The 26,723-nt window shown below is 39.6% G+C and overlaps 1 protein-coding gene across 1 annotated transcript in view; it reads left to right on the top strand.

Annotated features, from left to right (window-relative positions):
• Positions 1–4,624: 4,624 nt before the first annotated feature.
• The window catches only part of LOC307141452 (cytochrome c oxidase subunit NDUFA4), a 24,929-nt gene continuing 2,830 nt past the window's right edge, over positions 4,625–26,723 (top strand). The window contains exons 1-3 of the mRNA XM_079841663.1: positions 4,625–4,744; positions 13,369–13,454; positions 22,776–22,836. Coding sequence (XP_079697789.1) covers positions 4,703–4,744; positions 13,369–13,454; positions 22,776–22,836 — 189 coding nt within the window. The 5' untranslated portion in view covers positions 4,625–4,702. The remainder of the gene's footprint in view (positions 4,745–13,368; positions 13,455–22,775; positions 22,837–26,723) is intronic.

Below are 26,723 nucleotides of genomic sequence, written 5' to 3'. Positions count from 1 at the left end.
CACACACACACACACACACACACACACACACACACACACACACACACACACACACACACACACACACACACACACACACAGACACACACACACACACACACACACACACACACACAACTCAACAGGTGCTCAGGCTGGTGTGAGATCACGTGAGCTGTAATCACACACACTCACGGCTCTTTCTAAACACACAAATAAATCCGTGCCAAGTCAAAGGAAGATCGAGGAGGAAGATAAATCAGACCTGCTGTTCTTCAGTCTCTGTAAACCACAATCAATATCTCAGAAAAGTCATTTCTCCACGTCTTTGACGTCGCAGCGCCTCCTTCATTTCAAATGTCTTGAACAATGGAAACCTGCGGCTCGATTAGATAAAAGAGAGGGATCCTTTAAAAGAGTTCCTTTCTTCTTTTCCATAAAAGAGGTGATGCGTTAGAGGAAGAGTTTACGGGAAAATGCAAATGTCGTTTCCACAAGGTTTGCCTTTACATTGACGAGATCTGTAATGTGTGCAGACAGACAGTGTCTGAGGTCAGTCACCTGATCCCCAAAGGTCACGTGACTTTGATGCAAAATGACATCATCATGCTCTGGTGACATCACAAGAAATCTTCAGCTGGAATAATTTCAATGTCATCAGAGTTTCATCTGGCTGTTTTCGAGCTGCTGACATCAGATTATGAGTTATGAGTCGACTGAAAGATTTTTACTGTCAATCATTCTGTGCGACTATTCCCTGAGGTCAGAGGTCAAAGCGGACTGTCAGCTGGCAGTGACCCCAGAATGTGTCAACACAAAAAGACACCAGACGCTTCTTCCTTCTGTTCCCAAGACCTTCCAATGACATTATCATATGACATGCAGCTTATATCAGCTGAATATTCATCCATACAGGCATTTACTATACACAAATCAGGCATAACATTATGACCGGTAAAGTGGCTTACCTAGGGAACACATGGCACCAGGTGCACTATGGGAAGAAGGCGTGGCGGCGGAGGCAGTGATGCTTTGGCCAATGTTCTACTGGGAAACCTTGGGTCCTCCATCATGTGGATGTGACTTTGACACGTCCCACCTAGCTAAGCATTGTTGAGACCATGTCCAGCCTTTCATGGAAACGGTTTTCCCTGAGGCTGTGGCTCTTTCGGCAGATAATGCGCCGCCACAAAGCAAGTCCATGCCTTGACGGGTCAGAGTTGTGAGGGCAGCAAAAGCGGGACCAACACAATATTAGGTCATAATGTTATGCCTGATTGGGGTGTGTATATATATACACTCACCTAAAGGATTATTAGGAACACCTGTTCAATTTCTCATTAATGTAATTATCTAATCAACCAATCACATGGCAGTGTCTTCAATGCATTTAGGGGTGTGGTCCTGGTCAAGACAATCTCCTGAACTCCACACTGAATGTCGGAATGGGAAAGAAAGGAGATTTAAGCAATTTTGAGCGTGGCATGGTTGTTGGTGCCAGACGGGCCGGTCTGAGTATTTCACAATCTGCTCAGTTACTGGGATTTTCACGCACAACCATTTCTAGGGTTTACAAAGAATGGTGTGAAAAGGGAAAAGCATCCAGTATGCGGCAGTCCTGTGGGAGAAAATGCCTTGTTGATGCTAGAGGTCAGAGGTCATGGGCCGACTGACTCAAGCTGATAGAAGAGCAACTTTGACTGAAATAACCACTCGTTACAACCGAGGTCCCAAAGCATTTGTGAAGCCACAACACACACAACCTTGAGGCGGATGGGCTACAACAGCAGAAGACCCCACCGGGTACCACTCATCTCCACTACAAAGAGGAAAAAGAGGCGACAATTTGCACCAGCTCACCAAAATTGGACAGTTGAAGACTGGAAAAATGTAGCCTGGTCTGATGAGTCTGGATTTCTGTTGAGACATTCAGATGGTAGAGTCAGAATTTGGCGTAAACAGAATGAGAACATGGATCCATCATGCCTTGTTACCACTGTGCAGGCTGGTGGTGGTGGTGTAATGGTGTGGGGGATGTTTTCTTGGCACACTTTAGGCCTCTTAGTGCCAATTGGGCATGGTTTAAATGCCACGGCCTACCTGAGCATTGTTTCTGCCCATGTCCATCCCTTTATGAGCACCATGTCCCCATCCTCTGATGGCTACTTCCAGCAGGATAATGCACCATCACAAAGCTCACATCATTTCAAACTGGTTTCTTGAACATGACAATGAGTTCACTGAACTAAAATGGCCGCCACAGTCACCAGATCTCAACACAATAGAGCATCTTTGGGATGTGGTGGAACTGGAGTTTCGTGCCCTGGATGTGCATCCCACAAATCTCCATCAACTGCAGATGCTCTCCTATCAATATGGGCCAACATTTCTAAAGAATGCTTTCAGCAGCTTGTTGAGTCAATGCCACGGAGAATTAAGGCAGTTCTGAAGGAGAAAGGGGTCAAACACAGTATTAGTGTGTGTTCCTAATAATCCTTTAGGTGAGTGTATATTCAGCTTCGATCACAGGAATAAATGACACTTACATTCACATAGAGAACAGCTGATCTACACTGGAGGAATATTTCACAATTTTTACTGTATTTTTGAACAATAGGAGACTTATTTCAAAAACATTAAAAATCTTATCATCCCCAACTTTTGAACACAAAATGTGCATCAATGCTAAGATTATTGTTGATTGAACATGTCACTAATTTGATTAATCAAAATTCGCTTACACTTTATTTCAACATTCTACTAACGATAAGTAACAGTACTAACTCTCACTAGAGTATTAGTAGACTAGTTAGTAGAATAAGCTGACGTACTTGCAAAGTCGGTAGAACCCCAGCTAACAAAAAGTTGTTGTCAGAACGTTTTGTTAACATTCCCTTTAAGTTATCAAAACGTTATTTGGGAACGTTTTGTACACGTTTAAAACGTCCAGTTTTTTTAATGTATTAAGAATGTTTTTTGTGGGGTCTCTGCGAACGTTACAGGAACATTCCATTCAATTATTTTGAAAACATTACGAAAACGTTATTATGGAATGTTCTTTAAATGTTTCAAATGTGCGTTTTCTTCATATATTAAGAACGTTTTTTCTTGGTTTATGTGAACGTTGCGGAAACATTCCATTCTATCATCTTGAAAACGTTATGAAAACGTTATTATGGAATGTTCTTTAAATGTTTAAAATGTCTGTTTTTTTTATGTATTAAGAACGTTTTCTCTTGGTTTATGTGAAAGTTACAGAAACATTCCATTCTATCATCTTGAAAATGTTATGAGAACGTTTTCACTGAACATTATGAGAACATCAGTCAAGCACAAATAACATGCTAAAGACGTTGCAAGAACGTTGTTATGAGAACGTTTTTGCGCAACATTATGAGAACATCAGTCAAGCACAAATAACATGATTAAGACGTTGCAAGAACGTTGTTATGAGAACGTTTTCACTCAACATTATGAGAACATCAGTCAAGCACAAAAAACATGATAAAGACGTTGCAAGAACGTTGTAGTGAGAACGTTTTCACTGAACATTATGAGAACATCAGTCAAGCACAAATAACATGCTAAAGACGTTGCAAGAACGTTGTTATGAGAACGTTTTCACTCAACATTATGAGAACATCAGTCAAGCACAAAAAACATGATAAAGACGTTGCAAGAACGTTGTAGTGAGAACGTTTTCACTGAACATTATGAGAACATCAGTCAAGCACAAATAACATGCTAAAGACGTTGCAAGAACGTTGTTATGAGAACGTTTTTGCGCAACATTATGAGAACATCAGTCAAGCACAAAAAACATGATAAAGACGTTGCAAGAATGTTGTTATGAGAACGTTTTCACTCAACATTATGAGAACATCAGTCAAGCACAAATAACATGCTAAAGACGCTGCAAGAACGTTGTTATGAGAACGTTTTTGCGCAACATTATGAGAACATCAGTCAAGCACAAAAAACATGATAAAGACGTTGCAAGAACGTTGTTATGAGAACGTTTTTGCGCAACATTATGAGAACATCAGTCAAGCACAAAAAACATGATAAAGACGTTGCAAGAATGTTGTTATGAGAACGTTTTCACTCAACATTATGAGAACATCAGTCAAGCACAAATAACATGCTAAAGACGCTGCAAGAACGTTGTTATGAGAACGTTTTTGCGCAACATTATGAGAACATCAGTCAAGCACAAAAAACATGATAAAGACGTTGCAAGAACGTTGTTATGAGAACGTTTTTGCGCAACATTATGAGAACATCAGTCAAGCACAATTAACATCATAAAAACGTTCCAACAATGTTGTTCTAAGAATGTTTCCTCTCAACGTTACGAGAATGTTTTTGAACTATGAAAACATTAGAAGAATGTTCCTGAAACATTATTTTAGGAATGTTTTTTTCTAACATTTACATAACTTTTACATAACGTTAGTGAGTTATGGAAACGTTCCCTGTTAGCTGGGACGCCTGTTGAGGATCAGAATAAAGTGTGAGCAGATGTTAAGACAGTCCACTAATGCTCTACTAACAGCAAACACTGAGAGCTGATTCACACATGCTGTCATTCGCTCATCTCAGGGGTTTAACTCTGTTAATTGGATCACAGTGGCCATCCGTCCTCACACACTAACTGACCCGCTCACAGAACACACAGTCCACTCGTGTCCATCCACTGCTGTCGCTGGAGCTCAAGGTGAACATGTTCAGAACGATGCTCCGCCACGCAAAGAAACATCCAGGGGTGAGTCCATCATTCACCCGCGGCTGACGCGTCGCGTTCAGGGATGTTATCAATCCCACTGAGAACGCAACTAATGAATACTTTTTTACAGCAGAATTTGAATTTGTCTCATCATTGATTTTCCAGTTTCAAGCTGCTCTGTATTGTAGAGATAATGTTCTACAGAAATGAAGCGACACAGACTGCTCCTCTATTGTAACGCTGCGTTCTTCTGAGAACAGTATTGACCTTCCAATTAATAGTTTTACTGTCGATAAACAAAACGAGAAACTCTTTCTGAAGGGGACAAAACTGTCCTGAAATATTACTCAGTGAAAGATTTACTTCACCGCATAATAGCTAAACAATAAACCCAGAACGAACAAAACAGAGACTTGTCTTTCTCCTGACGATGAGTGTGCGATGACCCAGATTCTCGTGTTTGGCGGGTTACCAAATCTAAATGAGCGACTGTTACGCAAACGCCACTGAACCGCCAGGAACACATTAAGAGTGATTATTATGTAACTATTTACTGTTACGTCCTATTCTTGTGTTTCAGAGGAACTACTGTCTCTGACTTTATTTGACACTCAAACTTCTACAGCAAAGACAAACTCTGAGAAGAAATTTACTGAAGGGACAGAAAACTGCAGCTGAATACAGTTTTACGTCTTTGAGTTGCGGGTCAGGAGCAGATGTTGCAGCAGATGCTGTTAAAACCATCTCTCTCTCTCTCTCTCTCTCTCTCTCTCTCTCTCTCTCTCTCTCATAGCCATCACACAGGTGTTACAGTGACTAACAAGTGTGACTTCACAAATAAATAAGAAAGTTGTTGTTTTCCTCACTCAAAAGTGTGAACACTGAATATCATAAACACTCATAAAAAGTGCACAGGAGCAAAACGCCACACATATGTGTTCATGAGTTCAGTGTTTGTACATTTAATCAAGTCTGTTCACTTCCCCTGCTGATAAAACATCTACTAGGAACGTTATTCCTGAATGTTCTCTCAACATTAAAAACTATGTTTAAAAAAATCTTGGTTATGCGAAGGTTAAGGAAACACTCTTACTCTTGAGTGTTCTCTGAGCGTTACTCTTGAGTGTTCTCTGAGCGTTACTCTTGAGTGTTCTCTGAGCGTTACTCTTGAGTGTTCTCTGAGCGTTACTCTTGAGTGTTCTCTGAGCGTTACTCTTGAGTGTTCTCTGAGCGTTACTCTTGAATGTTCTCTGAGTGTTACTCTTGAGTGTTCTCTGAGTGTTACTCTTGAGTGTTCTCTGAGCGTTACTCTTGAGTGTTCTCTGAGTGTTACTCTTGAGTGTTCTCTGAGCGTTACTCTTGAGTGTTCTCTGAGTGTTACTCTTGAGTGTTCTCTGAGCGTTACTCTTGAATGTTCTCTGAGTGTTACTCTTGAATGTTCTCTGAGCGTTACTCTTGAATGTTCTCTGAGAGTTACTCTTGAGTGTTCTCTGAGCGTTACTCTTGAGTGTTCTCTGAGTGTTACTCTTGAGTGTTCTCTGAGCGTTACTCTTGAGTGTTCTCTGAGTGTTACTCTTGAGTGTTCTCTGAGCGTTACTCTTGAGTGTTCTCTGAGTGTTACTCTTGAGTGTTCTCTGAGTGTTACTCTTGAATGTTCTCTGAGAGTTACTCTTGAGTGTTCTCTGAGTGTTACTCTTGAGTGTTCTCTGAGCGTTACTCTTGAGTGTTCTCTGAGCGTTACTCTTGAGTGTTCTCTGAGTGTTACTCTTGAGTGTTCTCTGAGCGTTACTCTTGAGTGTTCTCTGAGCGTTACTCTTGAGTGTTCTCTGAGTGTTACTCTTGAGTGTTCTCTGAGCGTTACTCTTGAGTGTTCTCTGAGCGTTACTCTTGAGTGTTCTCTGAGTGTTACTCTTGAGTGTTCTCTGAGTGTTACTCTTGAGTGTTCTCTGAGCGTTACTCTTGAGTGTTCTCTGAGTGTTACTCTTGAGTGTTACTCTTGAGTGTTCTCTGAGCGTTACTCTTGAGTGTTCTCTGAGTGTTACTCTTGAGTGTTCTCTGAGTGTTACTCTTGAGTGTTCTCTGAGTGTTACTCTTGAGTGTTCTCTGAGTGTTACTCTTGAGTGTTCTCAGAGCGTTACTCTTGAGTGTTCTCTGAGCGTTACTCTTGAGTGTTCTCAGAGCGTTACTCTTGAGTGTTCTCTGAGTGTTACTCTTGAGTGTTCTCTGAGTGTTACTCTTGAGTGTTCTCTGAGCGTTACTCTTGAGTGTTCTCAGAGCGTTACTCTTGAGTGTTCTCTGAGTGTTACTCTTGAGTGTTCTCTGAGTGTTACTCTTGAGTGTTCTCTGAGCGTTACTCTTGAGTGTTCTCTGAGCGTTACTCTTGAGTGTTCTCTGAGTGTTACTCTTGAGTGTTCTCTGAGTGTTACTCTTGAGTGTTCTCGGAGTGTTACTCTTGAGTGTTCTCTGAGCGTTACTCTTGAGTGTTCTCTGAGTGTTACTCTTGAGTGTTCTCTGAGTGTTACTCTTGAGTGTTTTCTGAGTGTTACTCTTGAGTGTTCTCTGAGTGTTACTCTTGAGTGTTCTCTGAGCGTTACTCTTGAGTGTTCTCTGAGTGTTACTCTTGAGTGTTCTCTGAGTGTTACTCTTGAGTGTTCTCTGAGTGTTACTCTTGAGTGTTCTCTGAGTGTTACTCTTGAGTGTTCTCTGAGCGTTACTCTTGAGTGTTCTCTGAGCGTTACTCTTGAGTGTTCTCTGAGTGTTACTCTTGAGTGTTCTCTGAGTGTTACTCTTGAGTGTTCTCTGAGTGTTACTCTTGAGTGTTCTCTGAGTGTTACTCTTGAGTGTTCTCTGAGTGTTACTCTTGAGTGTTCTCTGAGTGTTACTCTTGAGTGTTCTCTGAGTGTTACTCTTGAGTGTTCTCTGAGTGTTACTCTTGAGTGTTCTCTGAGTGTTACTCTTGAGTGTTCTCTGAGTGTTACTCTTGAGTGTTCTCTGAGCAGAACGTTCCCTGTTACCTGAGTCCTTCCACAGCATACATTTATCCACAAAGAAAAACAATTTAAACTCCTCCAAAAATAAAATTACATTTTAAATAAAGTGTTCAGCAGGAAGGTGAGAAAAACGTGTACTACAGTGTGAACAAATTCCAGAGAAAATGACTTTAGTTTTTGTATTTTCAATCAAAGTTCACACTTAATTAAACTCACTAGAGCTTGCGAGGCTGGGAAGGCTAAAAGTAAAAATACAAACAAAGACTAATTGAAAATCAAGGTATAATAAATAAATAAATAAGTGAAACTTCATCATCATCTAGACAAAGATGACCAAACCAGACAAACACACTCAAAGCTGTTGAGTAAACCATCATCTGTCCACAGAACGCCCATCAGGATGAGAGAAACCAAAGCAAAAACACATGTTGCGCTCGGCTTACGACGCTTAAACATACTTGATAAACTAATTTGAATATCTCCCGGTAACCCCGGGGGGATTATGCAAATAACTGTTACAGGAGGCAGTTTTGACAACATAAGGCTAAGTCTGTGTCTGCCTGTCTCTCACTTTCTCCAACACAGAAAAAACGTGGCGATCCTGCCATCCGAACTGATGCTTCACATTTCTCTTTTAATATGTATTTCTATTCTAATCCCTGTTATCGTTTACACACACACACACACACACACACACACACACACACACACACACACACACACACACACACACACACACACACACACACACACACACACACACACACACACACTGAAGTCTCCCGGTAGGACTGTGTGTGTGTGTGTGTGTGTGTGTGTGATCCTGTCACTCAGTCTGATGGGCAGCACACACACACACACACACACACACACACACTAGCGGCTGTGTCCTTCGTCGCTCAACCCAGACTGACACACACAGTGTGTCTCCATGCATATAAAAGAGAGAGTGTGTGTATGTGTGTGTTCATTTAGACGTGAAACCTACTCGATGCAAGTACATGAACACACACACTTCTAAATCCATTTCACACGCCGTTGCGTTCTGAAACGTGTCTGACTGCGCGCTTCCCTCCTTCAGCTCATGATGGAGCAGTTCCTTCTGAGTTAGATCAAGAAGTTAGATCATTTATGCATTTGGCAGAAGTCGCTGAAGGTGTAGATGTTCTCAGCTCATGCATTCACTGTTACTTTACAGCTTTACATGCTAGCATTAGCCTGTAGCAGTAGAGTATGCCGCCAACATCATGGGTTTGATTCTCAGGGAATGCATGAACTGAGAACATCTACACCTTGAATGCAAAGGATAAAAGCGTCTGCCAAATGCATAAACGTTGCTCAATAACACATCTGCTCATATATCTGCTGTATTATAAAGTTGCATACATAAGTATGAACCGATATATACCCTGACCCTAGACCACAAAACCAGTTTAAAGGATTAGTTCACTTTCAAATAAACTTTTGCTTATAATTTACTCACCCCCTTGTCATCCAAGATATCATGTCTTTCTGTCTTCAGGCAAAAGAAATTAAGATTTTTGATGAAAAGATTTCAGGATATTTCTCTATATAATGGAAGTCAATAGACCCCAAACGGTTCAAGGTCCAAATGAGAGGTTCAGTACAGCTTCAAAAGGGCTTTAAACCACATCAAACACTACCAGACGATCAATAAGGGTCTTATCTAGCCAAACGACCGGTCATTTTTTTTTAAAAATAAATAAAGTTTAAGTTTTATAAGCACAAATTCACGTAAAAAGCAATTACGTTGAAAAGGTCACGCTAGACGCAGGCCGAAAGACGTTTGAATATGTGGATACGGTCCTCCTTCCGCTCATTTGTAAACACTGACTCTGTACTTCCGCCTGTGTCTAGCGCGACCTTTTCAACGTATTTGCGTTTTACGTGACGTCACTGAACAGAGCAAGGCGAGCATTTGTGCTTATAAAACTTAAACTTTATTTATTTAAAAAAAAATGAGCGATCGTTTGGCTAGATAAGACCCTTATTGATCGTCTGGTAGTGTTTGATGTGGTTTAAAGCCCTTTTGAAGCTGTACTGAACCTCTCATATGGACCTTGAACCGTTTGGGGTCCATTGACTTCCATTATATGGAGAAATATCCTGAAATCTTTTCATCAAAAATCTTCATTTCTTTTCGACTGAAGAAAGAAAGACATGGATATCTTGGATGACAAGGGGGTGAAGAAATTATAAGCTAAAGTTTATTTGAAAGTGAACTAATCCTTTAAGGGTGGGTTCACACCCGTAGTTCGGTTCGTTTGGTCCAGACCAAAAAAACTAAAACCAGGGCTTAAAAACGGAAAACACTCCGAGCAGAATCGATATTTTAGCATTTCCGTTTTTGTGTTCCACATTAAACATTACTGTTTTCCGAAAACGGTTTGATTTGAAAAAATACCTGTTAATAATGTTTAATGTAGCCTATACTTTAAACAAATATGTATAAATAAAGACTTTCACTCAAAAATATGATAACACATGATACTTACACTTGAACATTTATTTCATAACATTGTTAAAACCACAACAGAAATACCTGCACTAATTATAAAGCATAAACAGCAGGACAAATATTGACCTGTTTTAATGGACTATTAGACCAGTGGTTCCCAACCACGTTCCTGGAGGACCCCCAACAGTGCACATTTTGGATGTGTCCTTTGTCTGACACACCCACATCAGGTCTTGGAGTAGCTACTAATGAGCTGATGACCTGAATCAGGTGTGTTTGATTGAGGAGACATGCAAAATGTGCACTGTTGGGGGTCCTCCAGGAACGTGGTTGGGAACCACTGTATTAGACAATCGAAAGTGGCCCTCTTATGCCGAATTCTTTTCAGAAGAGGGAAAATATTCTTTGTACATAACTTTATTTTCCAACACGACTACATGAATAAAAAAATTAATAAACTGGATAACCATTGCTCTTTTAATGCACCGTCAACTGCTAATTTCAAAGCAAACACTGCGCATCACGGCAGTTGTCCAAATGAAGTCCTTAGCATTGCATATTATTACTAATAATACATTTATGGTAGGACATTTACAAAATATCTTCATGGAACATGATCTTAAAGCTGCACTATGTAAGATTTTCTCAGTAAAACATCCAAACACCACTAGGCCAGTGTTATATATGTTGTTCAGTACTTACAATATCCCAAATTTTTCCAGCTATTTGTAAATGGTGAGAACCGGGACGTGTGAGGGCGTGGCCTGTCGATGACATCATATCCGCGTTAGTTTGCGGTTTTATTCTGCAGAAGCGTTTTCCTCTCACTGCAGTGTGAACAAGTGTCATAGCAGCGGCGAGAGAACGCACAGAGTCACGCCATCCCATCATCACAGAGTAACGCCATCCCATCATCACAGAGTAACGCCATCCCATCATCAACACACTCAGATGTGTCTAATAGAGGGGTTTTCAAACTGGGGTCCTCCAGAAGGTTCTAAGGGGTCCCCAGAAAATTTCAGAAAATAAAAAGACAAAGCAAAAATGGATAAAGTCGACCTAATATTCTAACAGTTTCATTTCTAAATGTTTCTCTCTTTTTTTTTCCATATACATTCCAGAATTGTATATGTTTGCTTGTATCTTTAGTTTGTTTTTCTCACTATAGTCCGCTTTTTCTCGCTCACTGGCAGTTTTCTTAACACTGTACGTACACTGCTGGCATACATTTATTGTAAATGTTGATTATACAAGTAATGTTTAAGCTTTGAGTCTCTCGCAGATAGTGCTGAGCAGCAAACTCTTCACCCCTCTTCTCTTATATTGAAATCTTCCGCCATTTCTCTTTAAATATTCTCGTTTTAGACTCTAATTCTCGACTGGTTGTTTGTTTTGCTCTATCCTCTGCGCTTCTGCGAGGAATCCGCCGGAAGCTAGTTATTTTGGTCTATAAAGTTTTAAATATGTATATTTTTCTTACACAAACGCATCACTTCGCTTCAGAAGGCCTAACCCTAACCCCTCGTGTGGAGCAGTTATATGATGGGTAGATGCACTTTTAATCATTTTTAATTGAAAATGTTATACATCCAACATTAATAGCCAATTTAAGTTGGGAAACAATATGTTGTATTTATAATGTCACACTTACTATTTATCTAACAGTTTAAAGGTTTTTTTTCGTACATAAAAATAGATGGATTTTAGGAAGGGGCCCTCATAGAGGTTCGTCATATTTGGGGGTCCTTGGCATCATAAAGTTTGAAAACCCCTGGTCTAATATGATCAACAGAGCTGTGTTTCCTCACACTCATGAGCGGAGGAGAGGAAGTGGCGACTGTGGCTTCATAATAAAAGTCCCGCTGCTCGTGAGGCGTGTGTTGCGTTCTTCTCATTAACAATCGCTCCAGCGGTTCCTCAGCTCCACAACACTCGTCCTGCTCTGCTTCACTACAGTCACGTTAATAATCACATCATCCTCATGATTTCTGCCCGAGTCCTGTCCCGATTCTGAGCTGAAGACCACATGACCCAAGAGTCTGTGTGACATCATCAAACTACGCCTTTGTTTTGAACAGGCGACCTCTAGCGGACGGGAAACTTGCATAGTGCAGCTTTAATATCCTAATGATTTTTGGCATAAAAGACAAATTGATCATTTTGATCATTGCTGTTGAGCTCCAGGGTCACCGATACACACACACACACACACACACACACACACACACACACACACACACACACACACACACACACACACACACACACACACACACACACACACACACACACACACACACACACACACACACACACACACACACACACACACACACACACACACACACACACACACACACTACTGTATATAATCGTCCAGCTCTGATCTGATAAATGCGTCTGTAAGGCATGAAGAGATATAAATAACAGTTTCTCATGAACAGCAAGACGGCGCTCTTGTGATGTTTTAGTCAAGCATTTCTGCACTGATTTAACACAGACACACACACACACACACACACACACACACACACACACACACACACACACACACACACACACACACACACACACACACACACACACACACACACACACACACACACACTCTCTCTCTCACACATAAATGTTACCCCGGTCCCTCGAATATTCTGATCTATTATGACCTCCGAGCTGTAAAACTGCCAGAATAATAATAATAATAATACGCTGTTTGTTAATTGGCCAGAGGAGAACTGCCCCCCCGACTGAGCCTGGTTTCTCCAAGGTTTATTTTTCTCCATTAGGTCACCTGATTGGGTTTTGGTTTCCTTGCCACTGTTGCCTCTGGCTTGGCGTGCTCAGTTGGGGACACTAAATTTTTCAACTAAACATCGAAATACATCTAAATAATAAACTAAATTAACCATTTAAACTAAATTACTGATCAAATTATTGATCTAAAGCCCACACTGTCACTGTATGATACTTGAAATTTTTCCAGAATGGCTATACAGCTGAATAAAATTATGCTGCATTATTTTCCTGTTTAACACTGTAAAGCTGCTTTGAAACAATCTACATTGTTAAAAGCGCTATATAAAAAATAAAGTTGACACACACTCTCTCTCACACACACACACACACACACACACACTCACACACACACACACACACACACACACACGTCTGATGATCTTCTCGTCCTCTTTCAGCTCATCCCTCAGTTCCTCTTCCTGTTATTGGGCATGAGCGGAGCTTCTCTGTATCTGATCCGACTGGCCCGTGGACCTCATGTCAGGTGAGACCAGACAAAACCATCACATGTGTTACAGTACACACACACACACACACACACACACACACACACACACACACGCACGCACGTGTCACACAAACATAAGGCTTGGCTTTCATCTGCATATCATTTTAAACAACATATGATTTCCACAATATTGCTTGAGTGATGCTCAAGAAGGAAACACCACTCATTAAGATCTGGGGTGTGTAGCTAAACTTAAAATTGAAAACATAATTAACAGTTTTTATCTTAAAATGCAGACTTTTTTTACTCAGAAGTTTGCATCTTACAATTCTGACCTATTCCTCAGAATTGCGTGAGATAAAAAGTTGCAATTATATTTTTTATAAAAGTCACAATTCTGAGAAAAAGTGTCAGTCTTTGCCGCTCATAATTGGACATTATAACTCGCAATTACAAGTTCATATCCCACAATTCTCAGGAAAGAAGTCAGAATTGTGAGATAAAAAGTCGCAATTGCCTAAAAACTAAATGTGGTGATGTGTATAAATTCAGTCATTTTGTCATGTAAACATCTATTATGTGAAATATCTTATTCATGACACACTAAATAAAAGTAACATGCAATTTTTATGATCCCAGATGCTTCTTATTTTGATCAAATGTTGCATATTTTGCAGGGGTTATGAAACTTATGAGCAGAACTGAATCTTAGGATGCTTTTGCAGTGTCAGAGTGTTCACATTAATAAAATAAATGACATTAAAACTCAACGTAATCACTTTAATCTAAAATACTTTCGGATGTTACTGTAATTTGATTACCACCCTTTTAAAATGTAACAGTTACTCAAATGTTGTATTTTAAATACGTAACTCAGTCTCATGTATTTGGTTGAGTATAAGAGTAGTTTGTGAGCTTAACCTCTTAAACTCTGACCTTTGACCTCATGTGTGGTCATGTGGAAGCTCAGAGTCTCTACTTTCTGCAGATGTGCATCACTTTGGCATTTGTTTTACACACAGTCACTTATTTACACTAAATTACTCTGAGACCGTTTCCGCCTGGTCACACACGTACGCACACGCACACGCACACACACAATTTTCATAAAGCACTGCTAACAGTGATGAACATGTGAGGATATGTTGTCTGAGCTGTAATAACCCCAACAAAAGAGACGTTTTTTGATTGTTTGGTGATAAACTCATTGTTGAAAGTGTGTAACTCAGGCCCTGTGAGCTCTAGCACCCTGCAGACCGCTTGGGCCGTAAACACTAGATTACACAAAACACTGGAGAAAAGATTTGTGTCTGGATTGTTGTGAATTTCCTTTTCCTCGTTTGAAGAAGAGACCAGGAGACGTTGGGATATCTTTAAAGCAGACGTTACTCGTTTATTGAGAATCGTGCTGTTCTACGGCTGAGGTTCCAAGTCTAACTAAAGGAGTTATACATTGTATTTTATCTACATTTCAGGGGGAGGGATTATACAGCAGGGGAGGAGACATTCAAACAAAGGAATGCATATGTTGTGTAGGTAAAGGACACACCTTAGACATAACAGTGTGACCTGTCCTAATTCAATCAGCATAACAGTGTCACTCAAACGCATAGATGCTAATCCAATCACTCAGGCAGTATTGCTCTAAACTTGTCATGGCAAATAGTCAGGAAGTGCATAAAGACAAAAGACTTAATGGGCCCTATTTTAACGATCTGAAACGCAAGTGTCAAAGCGCGAAGCGCAAGTAGCTTTGTGGGCGGGTCTCGGCGCTGTTGCTATTTTCCCGGCGGGATAAATGGCTCTTGCGCCCGGCGCAAATCTAAAATGGGTTGGTCTGAAGAAGCTTCATTATTCATAGGTGTGGTTTGGGCGTAACGTGAATAAACCAATCAGAGCGTCATCCAACATTCCCTGTAAAAGCAGGTGCGCAAGTTCCATTATGGATTGCTATTATTATGGCGTATTTACCAGGCGCACGCCAGGAGCGGTTCACAGCCGAGGAGACTGATGTTCTTGTAAGAGCAGTGAAAGACAGAGAAGTTGTGTTGTATGGGGATGGGAGAAACCCACCCAAAATAGCGTCGGTTAAACAGGCGTGGGAGGAAATAGCCACAATTGTTTCATCAGCTGGCATCCCCAGGACGTCGCACCAGTGCCGCAAGCGCTACAATGACATCAGAAGACGGGGAAAGTCCAAGCTTGCCAGCATCAATCGGGCACGCCGTGTAACGGGAGGTGGATCTGCCTCTACTCAGGACCTGACGCCAGCAGAGGACATCGCTGCGTCCACCCTCACCCATTTATTTTCCTGGTTCTTGACGGACAAACCAATTTGTTAGATGTCCTTACACTCTAAAAAAAAAAGGTTCTATATTGCACCAAAAATGGTTCTAGGCTCGTAATCATAGGGGAACCTTTTTTAGTGCTATATAGCACCAATTTTGGTGCTTCAGTGGTTCTTCAGCGGTTCTTCAGAGGTTCTTCAGCGGTTCTTTGACTAAGGTGCTATATAGCACCTCTGAAGAACCGCTGAAGAACCACTGAAGCACCAAAATTGGTGCTATATAGCACTAAAATAGGTTCCCCTATGATTACGAGCCTTTTTTTTTAGAGTGTATATACATATATGTCTTGCCAGAAGTTGCCACTATTGGGCAAACAGGTCTCCTTAATTATTAGACTACAATTAGCCTGAATCATTTGTAAGCTAGATTTATGCCTATTTTTTCACATCTTCGTGGCACACCACAATGATTTCCGTCATCTCATGTGTTAATATTTTTTAGTGTAACAATTTATGATTTGCAAAAATAACTGTTGCATCTGTGTAGGTTACATGAGCAAAGTGTATGCGCGTTGTGCACGCTATACATTATGGTCAAGCATGCGCCCTTAAAATAGCATAATGAACAACGCGCAACGCGCCACTGACTTTAGACTAGGTTTTTTCTGGTCAGTGGCGCAATTGTTTAATGGAACAGCAAAATAGCACCAGGGATTGTTTGCGCCGGAACACGCCTCCTTTTTTGCGCTGAACCGCCCAGGGAGCTCAAGTTCATTCACTAGTTTAGCGACGTGCTTCTGTGGAGGGAAAAGCGCGCTTTGCGCGGGTGCAAAATAGGAATGACACATGCGTCGGTGTACAAAGTCAATTGCGCTGGGTGCAAGATAGGGCCCGATGTCTCAAACACTTACACGGCCTGACGTAATCTCCTTAGAATTTCCTCAAGTTTACTTCAAAATGGAAAACACAAATATAGATAATGTTTTCAGTTATATTCTATTACATTGGAACCTAGATATAACAATGTATAAATTTGTAATCTTATAGGATCATGTGTGCAAGATTTATTCAGATGAATCTAAATGGAGGAATATCATCTTTTTATGTAATTTCCGTTGACCCTAATCTAAAGTCTCCCCATATAAATGCAATATCCCCGTCATTTTACAGAAAACCCTGACATTATATAAAATACTGCAGAAGGTGATGAATATTATAGTATATGCTGTGTGTGATATAATAAACAAACATATAAAATATAAAAAACTAACAAACAAAATAAGCGCTTTTTGATTTTTTTGTACTAATATTAAAGCTACACTGTGTGATATTTTCCCCCATCTAGTGGTGAACTGGTATATGACCATCCAGTGAATTTTAGTTTCTGTTCCTCTCAATTCCGATTTCGTTTCAACTCCTACGGTGGCCGATTTAGTCCAAGATTAACATGGCTTCCAGTTCGACCTCGTCCACATTCGACACGGTGCCTGTGGGATATTCTGTGCGCAGTGGGATGGTTGGAACTCAACTGGCCTAATTATTCGGCTAGAAAGAACTGCAGCTAATCCAGAGTGAACTTTGATGATAGTAATGTTTATTCAGTCATCCAATTGCAAGGCATAAACAGGTTTGCGTGGATATGTACATAAATGTGGTTTCTGTGAGAGAACAAATAAGGATGGTAAACATACATACACAGTTAAGAACTGTATAACTATACTTATAAGTTACATTTGTATAATGTAACCGTAAACCAGAGCTTATTGTACCATATATAGGCGCTAAATGCAGCTGCATTAAAAGGAGCGGAGCTGCCGCTGCTAACAAGCGAGGTCGGGTTATCAAAGTGTGTGCGCCGCTTTAGCACTGCAGTGCGCTCTGTATAACAATTGTTAATATGCCGATCAGACCTGATACATATTTCCATCAACATACATTACAAGCAAATATTTTCTATAAATGAATAAACATTGTTGATAACAAAATAACTGAATGATTATTCAAATAGGTGAGCATTACGCTATTGTATGTTGACACAAAAATACTTCTGAGGTGACATCAACTGAATTACGCAATTACACACTCTGAAACATATCTACAATGACAATAACTATTATTACTTACGGAGTTATTAATGCACAGAAATACCACACAAGGAAAAACAGACTTTTGAGGAATAAACAAGCCAGGAAAACTCGGTATAACTCTGTTACTGGAGCCGCTGAGATTAAAACTCTCTGCGCATGCACCAGACAAGTCTGAACAAGTTGACGCACACATGCGCGAGGGAGGGAATTTTGTACAGTGCCATCGAGTATTAAAACCGGTTAAAACGCGAAAGGCGAAGCTTGAATTTACGGGAATGTCCCTCTTTGGCTAATGTACTTTCAAGATGGAGGGGCAACATGGCGACCACCGTTACATCCCATTACCTTATGTATTTTCAATGGCATATTATAAACTTACCAGAATACTTTATTACTTGAAAGAAGTAAATATACATTAATGAGCACATATATTTTTGAAAGAACTAAGTGTTTTTAGCTAAGAATAAACTAAAAAAGTTACACAGTGTAGCTTTAATGAAAGTGTGTAACTCAGGCCCTGTGAGTGTTTGGGCTGTAAACACTAGATTACAGACAATACTGAAAAAAAGAAGAAAAAAAAGAATGACACTGACCTCCCTTCAGATCCATCTGAATAAATATTGCACACATGATCCAGACACAAATCTTTTCTCCAGTGTTTGCTGAGATATGCTGGAAACCAGTGGCGGCTACTGGTCTGTCAGAGAGGGGAAGCTCATTTTCGGCCTTTATATATTTATATATTTATATATTTATATATATATATTTATATATATATATAATCAACATGATGATGTATTTATTTATATCTTTAGCTTAATTGCAAGGCAAGTTTATTTATATACCAAATTTCATATATGGTAATTGCTTGACATAAAGTGAGAAAGAAAATACAAGCTATTAAAAAAGTAAGAACTAGAAATAAAATGATTTAAGTTAGAATTGATTACCAGGAGATGAAAAAGGTTCATTAAATGGGATTGGGATGTTGTCTTTTATTCTGGACGGCAAGGGCAATGATTGCATGTATTTTGCAGTATTAAACACGTATTTATATCGATTTCATCAGGCTCCGAAAATTCCACAAAAAGAACACAAAGAATGGCCTTCTCAGCTGCCATAGTTACAACTCTTGCGTCAACAGAACAGGGTGTTCAACGCAGCACCGTTACCGTTTAAAAAACGTTTTGCAACGTTTTGTCGGGGCTGAACGCAGCCCTGTTATTTTTCCCTATCTTTTGCACTAAATCAATCTTAGGTGTTGATCTGCCCTGCTGTTTAATTCTAAGTTTTTCCTCGTAAGGAACACTTTCAAATGGCTTCGCCAAAATCAGGTCGACAATATTAGCACCGTCTGCCATCGTGCGCAGTTTCACCCACAACGCTAGCCTAGCCTACTAACGTTATATGAATGAATGAAGGAATGAATGAATGAATGAACGAACTAAAAAAAAAATATTAAACTCTGTAAAACTGAAACAAGGAATGTGGTGTATAATTGTGTGAAATGTATGATGAAAATGAAGCAATTTCGCCAAGCAAATATCAAAGAAATAGGTTGCAGCAGTTTTTATTTCGACTGAACTTGAGAAATCCGCGATGGGACTGAGCGCGAATAGCTTCAGTGATTCCTTATAGTACAGAATCGCTGTCAGTCAAAAGGAGATGCAGTCTTTCGACAGACCCTCCAATCATCACGCAGAAGCTCGGAGTCCGGGCCAGCCCACTCCCCATTCACCCCCAGAGACGCTGAGCGTCCGTGGGCGGGACATAATCGCAGCGTTTATCCAATGACCGTCTAGTTTCGAAGCGCTGAAAAAAAACGTTCAAAGCAGCCCCATTGAAGTCAATGGACGCTGGGCTTCAATAGGGAAATGCACTGTGACGCTGCGGGAATGTATGAGAAGGAAATCGAGTCAGCCGACCTGCTATATGTAACTGATTCTGAACGAACTCGTCTTTGAGATGAACGTTTTCTAACGCATTTTTAGTCAATAAAATGTTAATACAATAGTACATATTTGACCATTAATTTTGTGACATTATAAGGGAAGCCGAGCTTCCCTTGCAGTCTTAAAGAAATCGCCACTGCTGGAAACGGCCCAAATGGTGTGCAGGGTGCTAGAGCTCACAGGGCCTGAGTTACACACTTTCAACAATGAGTTTATCACCAAACAATCAAAAAGCGTCTCTTTTTTGGGGGGGTTATCACCATAGATATACATAATAAAGGCTAGATGTCTCTAACGTCATCACTGGCGGCCATCTTGTCACTGGCGGCCATCTTGTCACAGGGCTCTGTGGTTCCTGATGTAAGGCGAGTGATCGGAACACAAATACTCTTATCTCACTGAAATCTGGACGGATTTACAAATGGTTTGGTTTCTTACAAACGTTATTAACGTGGCTATAATTATGGATGCTTGAACAAATTATGAATAATTTGTCATAAGTATGCAGTGTAGGCATGTGCCGGTATCAAGTTTTCATGTTGTGGTTAATTGCTGAAGCTTTTATTGTGGTATACGGTTAACACGATATTAAAATAAAAAAGTGTTGTCATACTATAACAGGTTTAATAACTTTCTTATAACAAAAGAACCAAACATTTAAAATACAATAAAGTAATACACAAAAATGTATAAAGTAAACAAATATTTAAAACAGATTGAGTGCAACAGAATTATAAAGAACAATAGGTAACACTTTACAATAAGGGCTCGCCAGTTAATGCATTAACATTAACAAAGAATGAATAGCTACATTTTTACAGAAGTTATTCTTCTTTGATAATGTTAGTTTAAAAAAGCAACTGTTAGTTAGTGTAAGCTCAGGTCCGTTAAATATTACAGTTACAACTTTTGATTTTAATAATGTGTTAGTAAATGTACATTTAACTAAGATTAATACATATTAATGTTAAATAATGGAGGGTTATTGTAAAGTGTGTGACTGAACAACAGTCAGAACATATTCAAACAATATCTAGGGCATGTAATTTAGTCCAGATTAAAATATAGTTTAAGTTTGAAAATGAATAACCTTAAGTCTTTTCACGGTATCGTTTTGTTTACGAGGGTTGCCGGGGAAACGGCTGTATTTCTGCTGTTGCGTCAGCGCCCTCTGCTGTCAGAGAGTGAATGTGCACTTCAGCGTCACTCCTTCACTCGTTCCACCATGTGCTGTTTACATCAGTGTGTGTTCCTCTTTGACGTGTTGTTCATTTTAAACGGTTGATGGGTAAAGTATTCTTAAATGCATTCTAAAATATATAATAATAAAATAATTATTCACGGTATTTTGAAGTGCCCACAATAACAATATTGTGCATGTTCATTATTGCGGTATATCGTATTACCGTTTACCAGCACATGACTAATGCAGTGTCACAACTACATCTCTGACGTTTATAACAAACCAAATAGTTTGAAAATCGGTAGAAAATTGAGCAAGTTATGGTTATTTAAAAAGTGCATCCACCATTAAAACACAATGAGTGAGTGAGCTGACTGAGACAAGATGGCCGCCAGATGCGGACGTCGACCTCCATTGGCCAGCAGCGGACGAGACATCTAGCCTTTATTATGGATATCTATGGTTACACTGCAAAAAATGCTTTTCTTACTTAGTATTTTTGTCTTGTTTTCAGTCCAAATATCTAAAAAATCTTACATTAAGAAGCATTTACTAGACAAGCAAAAGTTTTTGTCTTGTTTTGGGGGAAAATAACTCAAAATTAAGTGAGTTTTTGCTTAAAATAAGCAAAAAATTCCTCCAATGGGGTAAGAAGAATAATCTTATTTCAAACAGAAAATAAGATTATTTTTCTTACCCCATTGAAGGATTTTTTACTTATTTTAAGCAAAAACTCACTTAATATTGAGTTATTTTCCCCCAAAACAAGACAAAAACTTTTGCTCGTCTAGTAAATGCTTCTTAATGTAAGATTTTTTTAGATATTTGGACTGAAAACAAGACAAAAATACTAAGTAAGAAAAGCATTTTTGCAGTGTATTACAGCTCAGACAACATATCCTCACATGTTCATCACTGTTAGCAGTGCTTTATGAAACGCCAGAGGGTTTCCTGTAGAAGGACACTAATAGTGTGTGTTTAGAGACACTGTCTGTGTGTGTGTGTGTGTGTGTGTGTGTGTGTGTGTGTGTGTGTGTGTGTGTGTGTGTGTGGGCATGTTTTTGTGAAATATCAGGACACAAATGTGTATAATGACATGGGTATTACAAAAAGAGGGTGAAATATGAGGACGTTCCCCATGTCCTCACTTTTCAAAATGCTTATAAATCACAGAATGAGGTTTTTTTCACAGAAAGTGAACTGCACAGTCTCCTGTGAGGGCTAGGTTTAGGGGCAGTGTGTGTGTGTGTGTGTGTGTGTGTGTGTGTGTGTGTGTGTGTGATGGGTAGGTTTAGGGGCAGTGTAAGGGGATAGAAAATACGGTTTGTACGGTATAAAAACCATTACGCCTATGGAATGTCCTCACATTTCACAAAAACAAACATGTGTGCGTGTGTGTGTGTGTGTGTGTATGGGACGCTTTACAATCTGGGTCGGCCAAATCCAGGCAGAAATCCCTTAAAATGGTCCCAGAGCATACGTGGTTAAATCAATCTTGTGCTGTTACTTGTATAGTGTGACTTATTCTAGATTTTGGAATCAAAACATTCTAGATTCTGATTGGACGAGCTGTCGTTGCTTCAGTGTGTGTTGTGTGTGTTAATGAATCACTGTGAGAATCAAACTCGGCAGTCGGCCAAAGACACCGGCCTCCTTCACCTCCGGCTGATAATTACCCTCCTTTACAGTCACTCATCCTCACCGTCTCTCTCTCTCTCTCTCTCTCTGTCTCTCTCTCTCTCTGTCTCTCTCTCTCTCTCTCTCTCTCTCTCTCTCTCTCTCTCTCTCTCTCTCTCTCTCTCTCTCTCTCTCTCTCTCTCCGGTCTGGCCTTACCCTCATTCTGTCAGCTGGGACAGGAGGAATAACCCTGAACCGTGGAACAAACTCGACCCGACCTATCAGTACAAGGTAAACAGGCCACGACTGCTCTGTGATCAGCTGCAGACTGACAGCGCAGACACATCCGTCACTCCTGCTGTTCCCGGATCAGTTTCATCTCACACGCCGGAGCGATGCGTGACAGGAGACGGCAAGCCGTACTTTAGCAAACACGTCCCAGACTGAGCCACTGTTCTGTGCTGTTAAAGGGATAATTCATCCAAAAAAATGAAGATTAGCCCATGATTTACTTCCCCTCTTCTTTCAGACGAACACAGTCAGAGTTATATTAATAATGTCCTGACTCTTCCAAGCTTTATAATGGCAGTGAATGACTCTTTCTATCCATCATAAAAGTGAATCAATGACATTAAATGTAATCACTTTGGTAATCTAAAATATTATTGTTATTATTATATATTTTTTTAAGTTTTATGATGGATGGATGCACTTTTATGATGAATAGATGCACTTTTATGAAGGACAGATGCACTTTTATGACGGATAGATGCACTTTTATGATGGATAGATGCACTTTTATGACGGATAGATGCACTTTTATGATGGATAGATGCACTTTTATGATGGATGGATGCACTTTTATGATGGATAGATGCACTTTTATGATGGATGGATGCACTTTTATGACGGATAGATGCACTTTTATGATGGATAGATGCACTTTTATGATGGATGGATGCACTTTTATGATGGATGGATGCACTTTTATGACGGATAGATGCACTTTTATGATGGATAGATGCACTTTTATGATGGATGGATGCACTTTTATGATGGATAGATGCACTTTTATGATGGATAGATGCACTTTTATGATGGATGGATGCACTTTTATGACGGATAGATGCACTTTTATGATGGATAGATGCACTTTTATGATGGATGGATGCACTTTTATGATGGATGGATGGACTTTTATGATGGATAGATGCACTTTTATGATGGATAGATGCACTTTTATGATGGATGGATGGACTTTTATGAAGGATAGATGCACTTTTATGACGGATAGATGCACTTTTATGATGGATAGATGGACTTTTATGATGGATAGATGCACTTTTATGACGGATAGATGCACTTTTATGATGGATAGATGCACTTTTATGATGGATGGATGCACTTTAATGATGGATGGATGCACTTTTATGATGGATGGATGCACTTTTATGATGGATGGATGCACTTTTATGATGGATAGATGCACTTTTATGACGGATGGATGCACTTTTATGATGGATAGATGCACTTTTATGAAGGATAGATGCACTTTTATGAAGGATAGATGCACTTTTATGATGGACAGATGCACTTTTATGAAGGACAGATGCACTTTTATGATGGACAGATGCACTGCACTTTTATGATGGACAGATGCACTTTTATGATGGACAGATGCACTTTTATGAAGGATAGATGCACTTTTATGACGGATAGATGCACTTTTATGAAGGATAGATGCACTTTTATGAAGGACAGATGCACTTTTATGAAGGATAGATGCACTTTTATGACGGATAGATGCACTTTTATGAAGGATAGATGCACTTTTATGATGGACAGATGCACTTTTATGAAGGACAGATGCACTTTTATGAAGGATAGATGCACTTTTATGATAAATAGATAGATGCACTTTTATGAAGGATAGATGCACTTTTATGATAGATAGATAGATGCACTTTTATGACGGATAGATGCACTTTTATGATAGATAGATAGATGCACTTTTATGAAGGATAGATGCACTTTTATGACGGATAGATGCACTTTTATGATAGATAGATAGATGCACTTTTATGAAGGACAGATGCACTTTTATGATGGACAGATGCACTTTTATGATGGACAGATGCACTTTTATGACGGATAGATGCACTTTTATGATAGATAGATAGATGCACTTTTATGAAGGACAGATGCACTTTTATGAAGGATAGATGCACTTTTATGACGGATAGATGCACTTTTATGATAGATAGATAGATGCACTTTTATGAAGGACAGATGCACTTTTATGATGGATAGATGCACTTTTATGATGAATAGATGCACTTTTATGACGGATGGATGCACTTTTATGATGGACAGATGCACTTTTATGACGGATGGATGCACTTTTATGATGAATAGATGCACTTTTATGACGGATGGATGCACTTTTATGATGGATAGATGCACTTTTATGACGGATAGATGCACTTTTATGATGGATAGATGCACTTTTATGATGGATAGATGCACTTTTATGACGGATGGATGCACTTTTATGATGGATAGATGCACTTTTATGATGGATAGATGCACTTTTATGATGAATAGATGCACTTTTATGATGAATAGATGCACTTTTATGACGGATGGATGCACTTTTATGATGGATAGATGCACTTTTATGATGGATAGATGCACTTTTATGATGGATAGATGCACTTTTATGACGGATAGATGCACTTTTATGATGGATAGATGCACTTTTATGATGGATAGATGCACTTTTATGACGGATGGATGCACTTTTATGATGGATAGATGCACTTTTATGACGGATAGATGCACTTTTATGATGGATAGATGCACTTTTATGATGAATAGATGCACTTTTATGACGGATAGATGCACTTTTATGATGGATAGATGCACTTTTATGATGGATAGATGCACTTTTATGACGGATAGATGCACTTTTATGATGGATAGATGCACTTTTATGACGGATAGATGCACTTTTATGATGGATAGATGCACTTTTATGATGGATAGATGCACTTTTATGACGGATAGATGCACTTTTATGATGGATAGATGCACTTTTATGATGGATAGATGCACTTTTATGACGGATAGATGCACTTTTATGATGGATAGATGCACTTTTATGACGGATAGATGCACTTTTATGATGGATAGATGCACTTTTATGATGAATAGATGCACTTTTATGACGGATGGATGCACTTTTATGATGGATAGATGCACTTTTATGACGGATAGATGCACTTTTATGATGGATAGATGCACTTTTATGATGGATAGATGCACTTTTATGATGGCCATTCACTGCCGTTATAAAGTTTGGATTAGCCAGGACATTATTAATATAACTCTGATTGTGAATGTCACACACACCTCGGATGACTTGAGGGAGACTAAATCATGGGCTAATTTTCATTTTTGGGTGAACTATCCCTTTAAATAGTGTAATTAGTGTTTTCACACCGAAATTTCCAAAAATTCTCTTATTCAATAATAATATAAACTGAATAAACGAACCCTTGGACACTTTATACACTTTAATACAAAGCTTTAAGGTCATGAAAGGGAAGTTGCACTCGTCTCTAGTGTGCCGTATATCGAGTGAAACGCAAACAAGAACAAATGTAGGCGGGGCTTGAGTGTGTCTGTGAGGAATTGATGGGATGGTTGTGGTTTGCTATTGGTGGATCTCCTGTGAGTGACAGGTGGCCCCGCCCCTCGTTATCAGAGAAGAGATGAGAGGAAGAGGGAGGGGAAGATATTCAGATAAATAACCATATCTACTGATAATTCATTTAGAATAAACACTGCAATATTTCATTGGGGGAAAAAATAACTGTCCATTTTGATTTCATGGGGACTTGTTTCTAGATAAGCTCGTGCGCCTGAGGCTCGTGTGGAAAACAGCGTTCGTTCACGTCTGCGTTAGAAGGAATCATTTATCTCGCGGCGGGTGAATGTTTTGTTCTCGTTTGGAACATCTTGATCACCTCCAACCATTAATGAAAGTATTAACAGAGGCAGATGGAGAGAACGAGACGGGTTCCTCAGAGGAGACGCGCTCATGGGAAGTTTGCGTTCAGGCTCACGAAAGGTCACGACTCGACATGTTTGATTCTCAAAAGAGCCAAAGGTTAGAA

Source organism: Gobio gobio (genome assembly GCF_949357685.1).
Source record: "Gobio gobio genome assembly, chromosome: 17".
In the NCBI taxonomy this organism is placed as follows: Eukaryota; Metazoa; Chordata; class Actinopteri; order Cypriniformes; family Gobionidae; genus Gobio; species Gobio gobio.
This window is presented reverse-complemented; position numbering and strand designations above follow the sequence as displayed.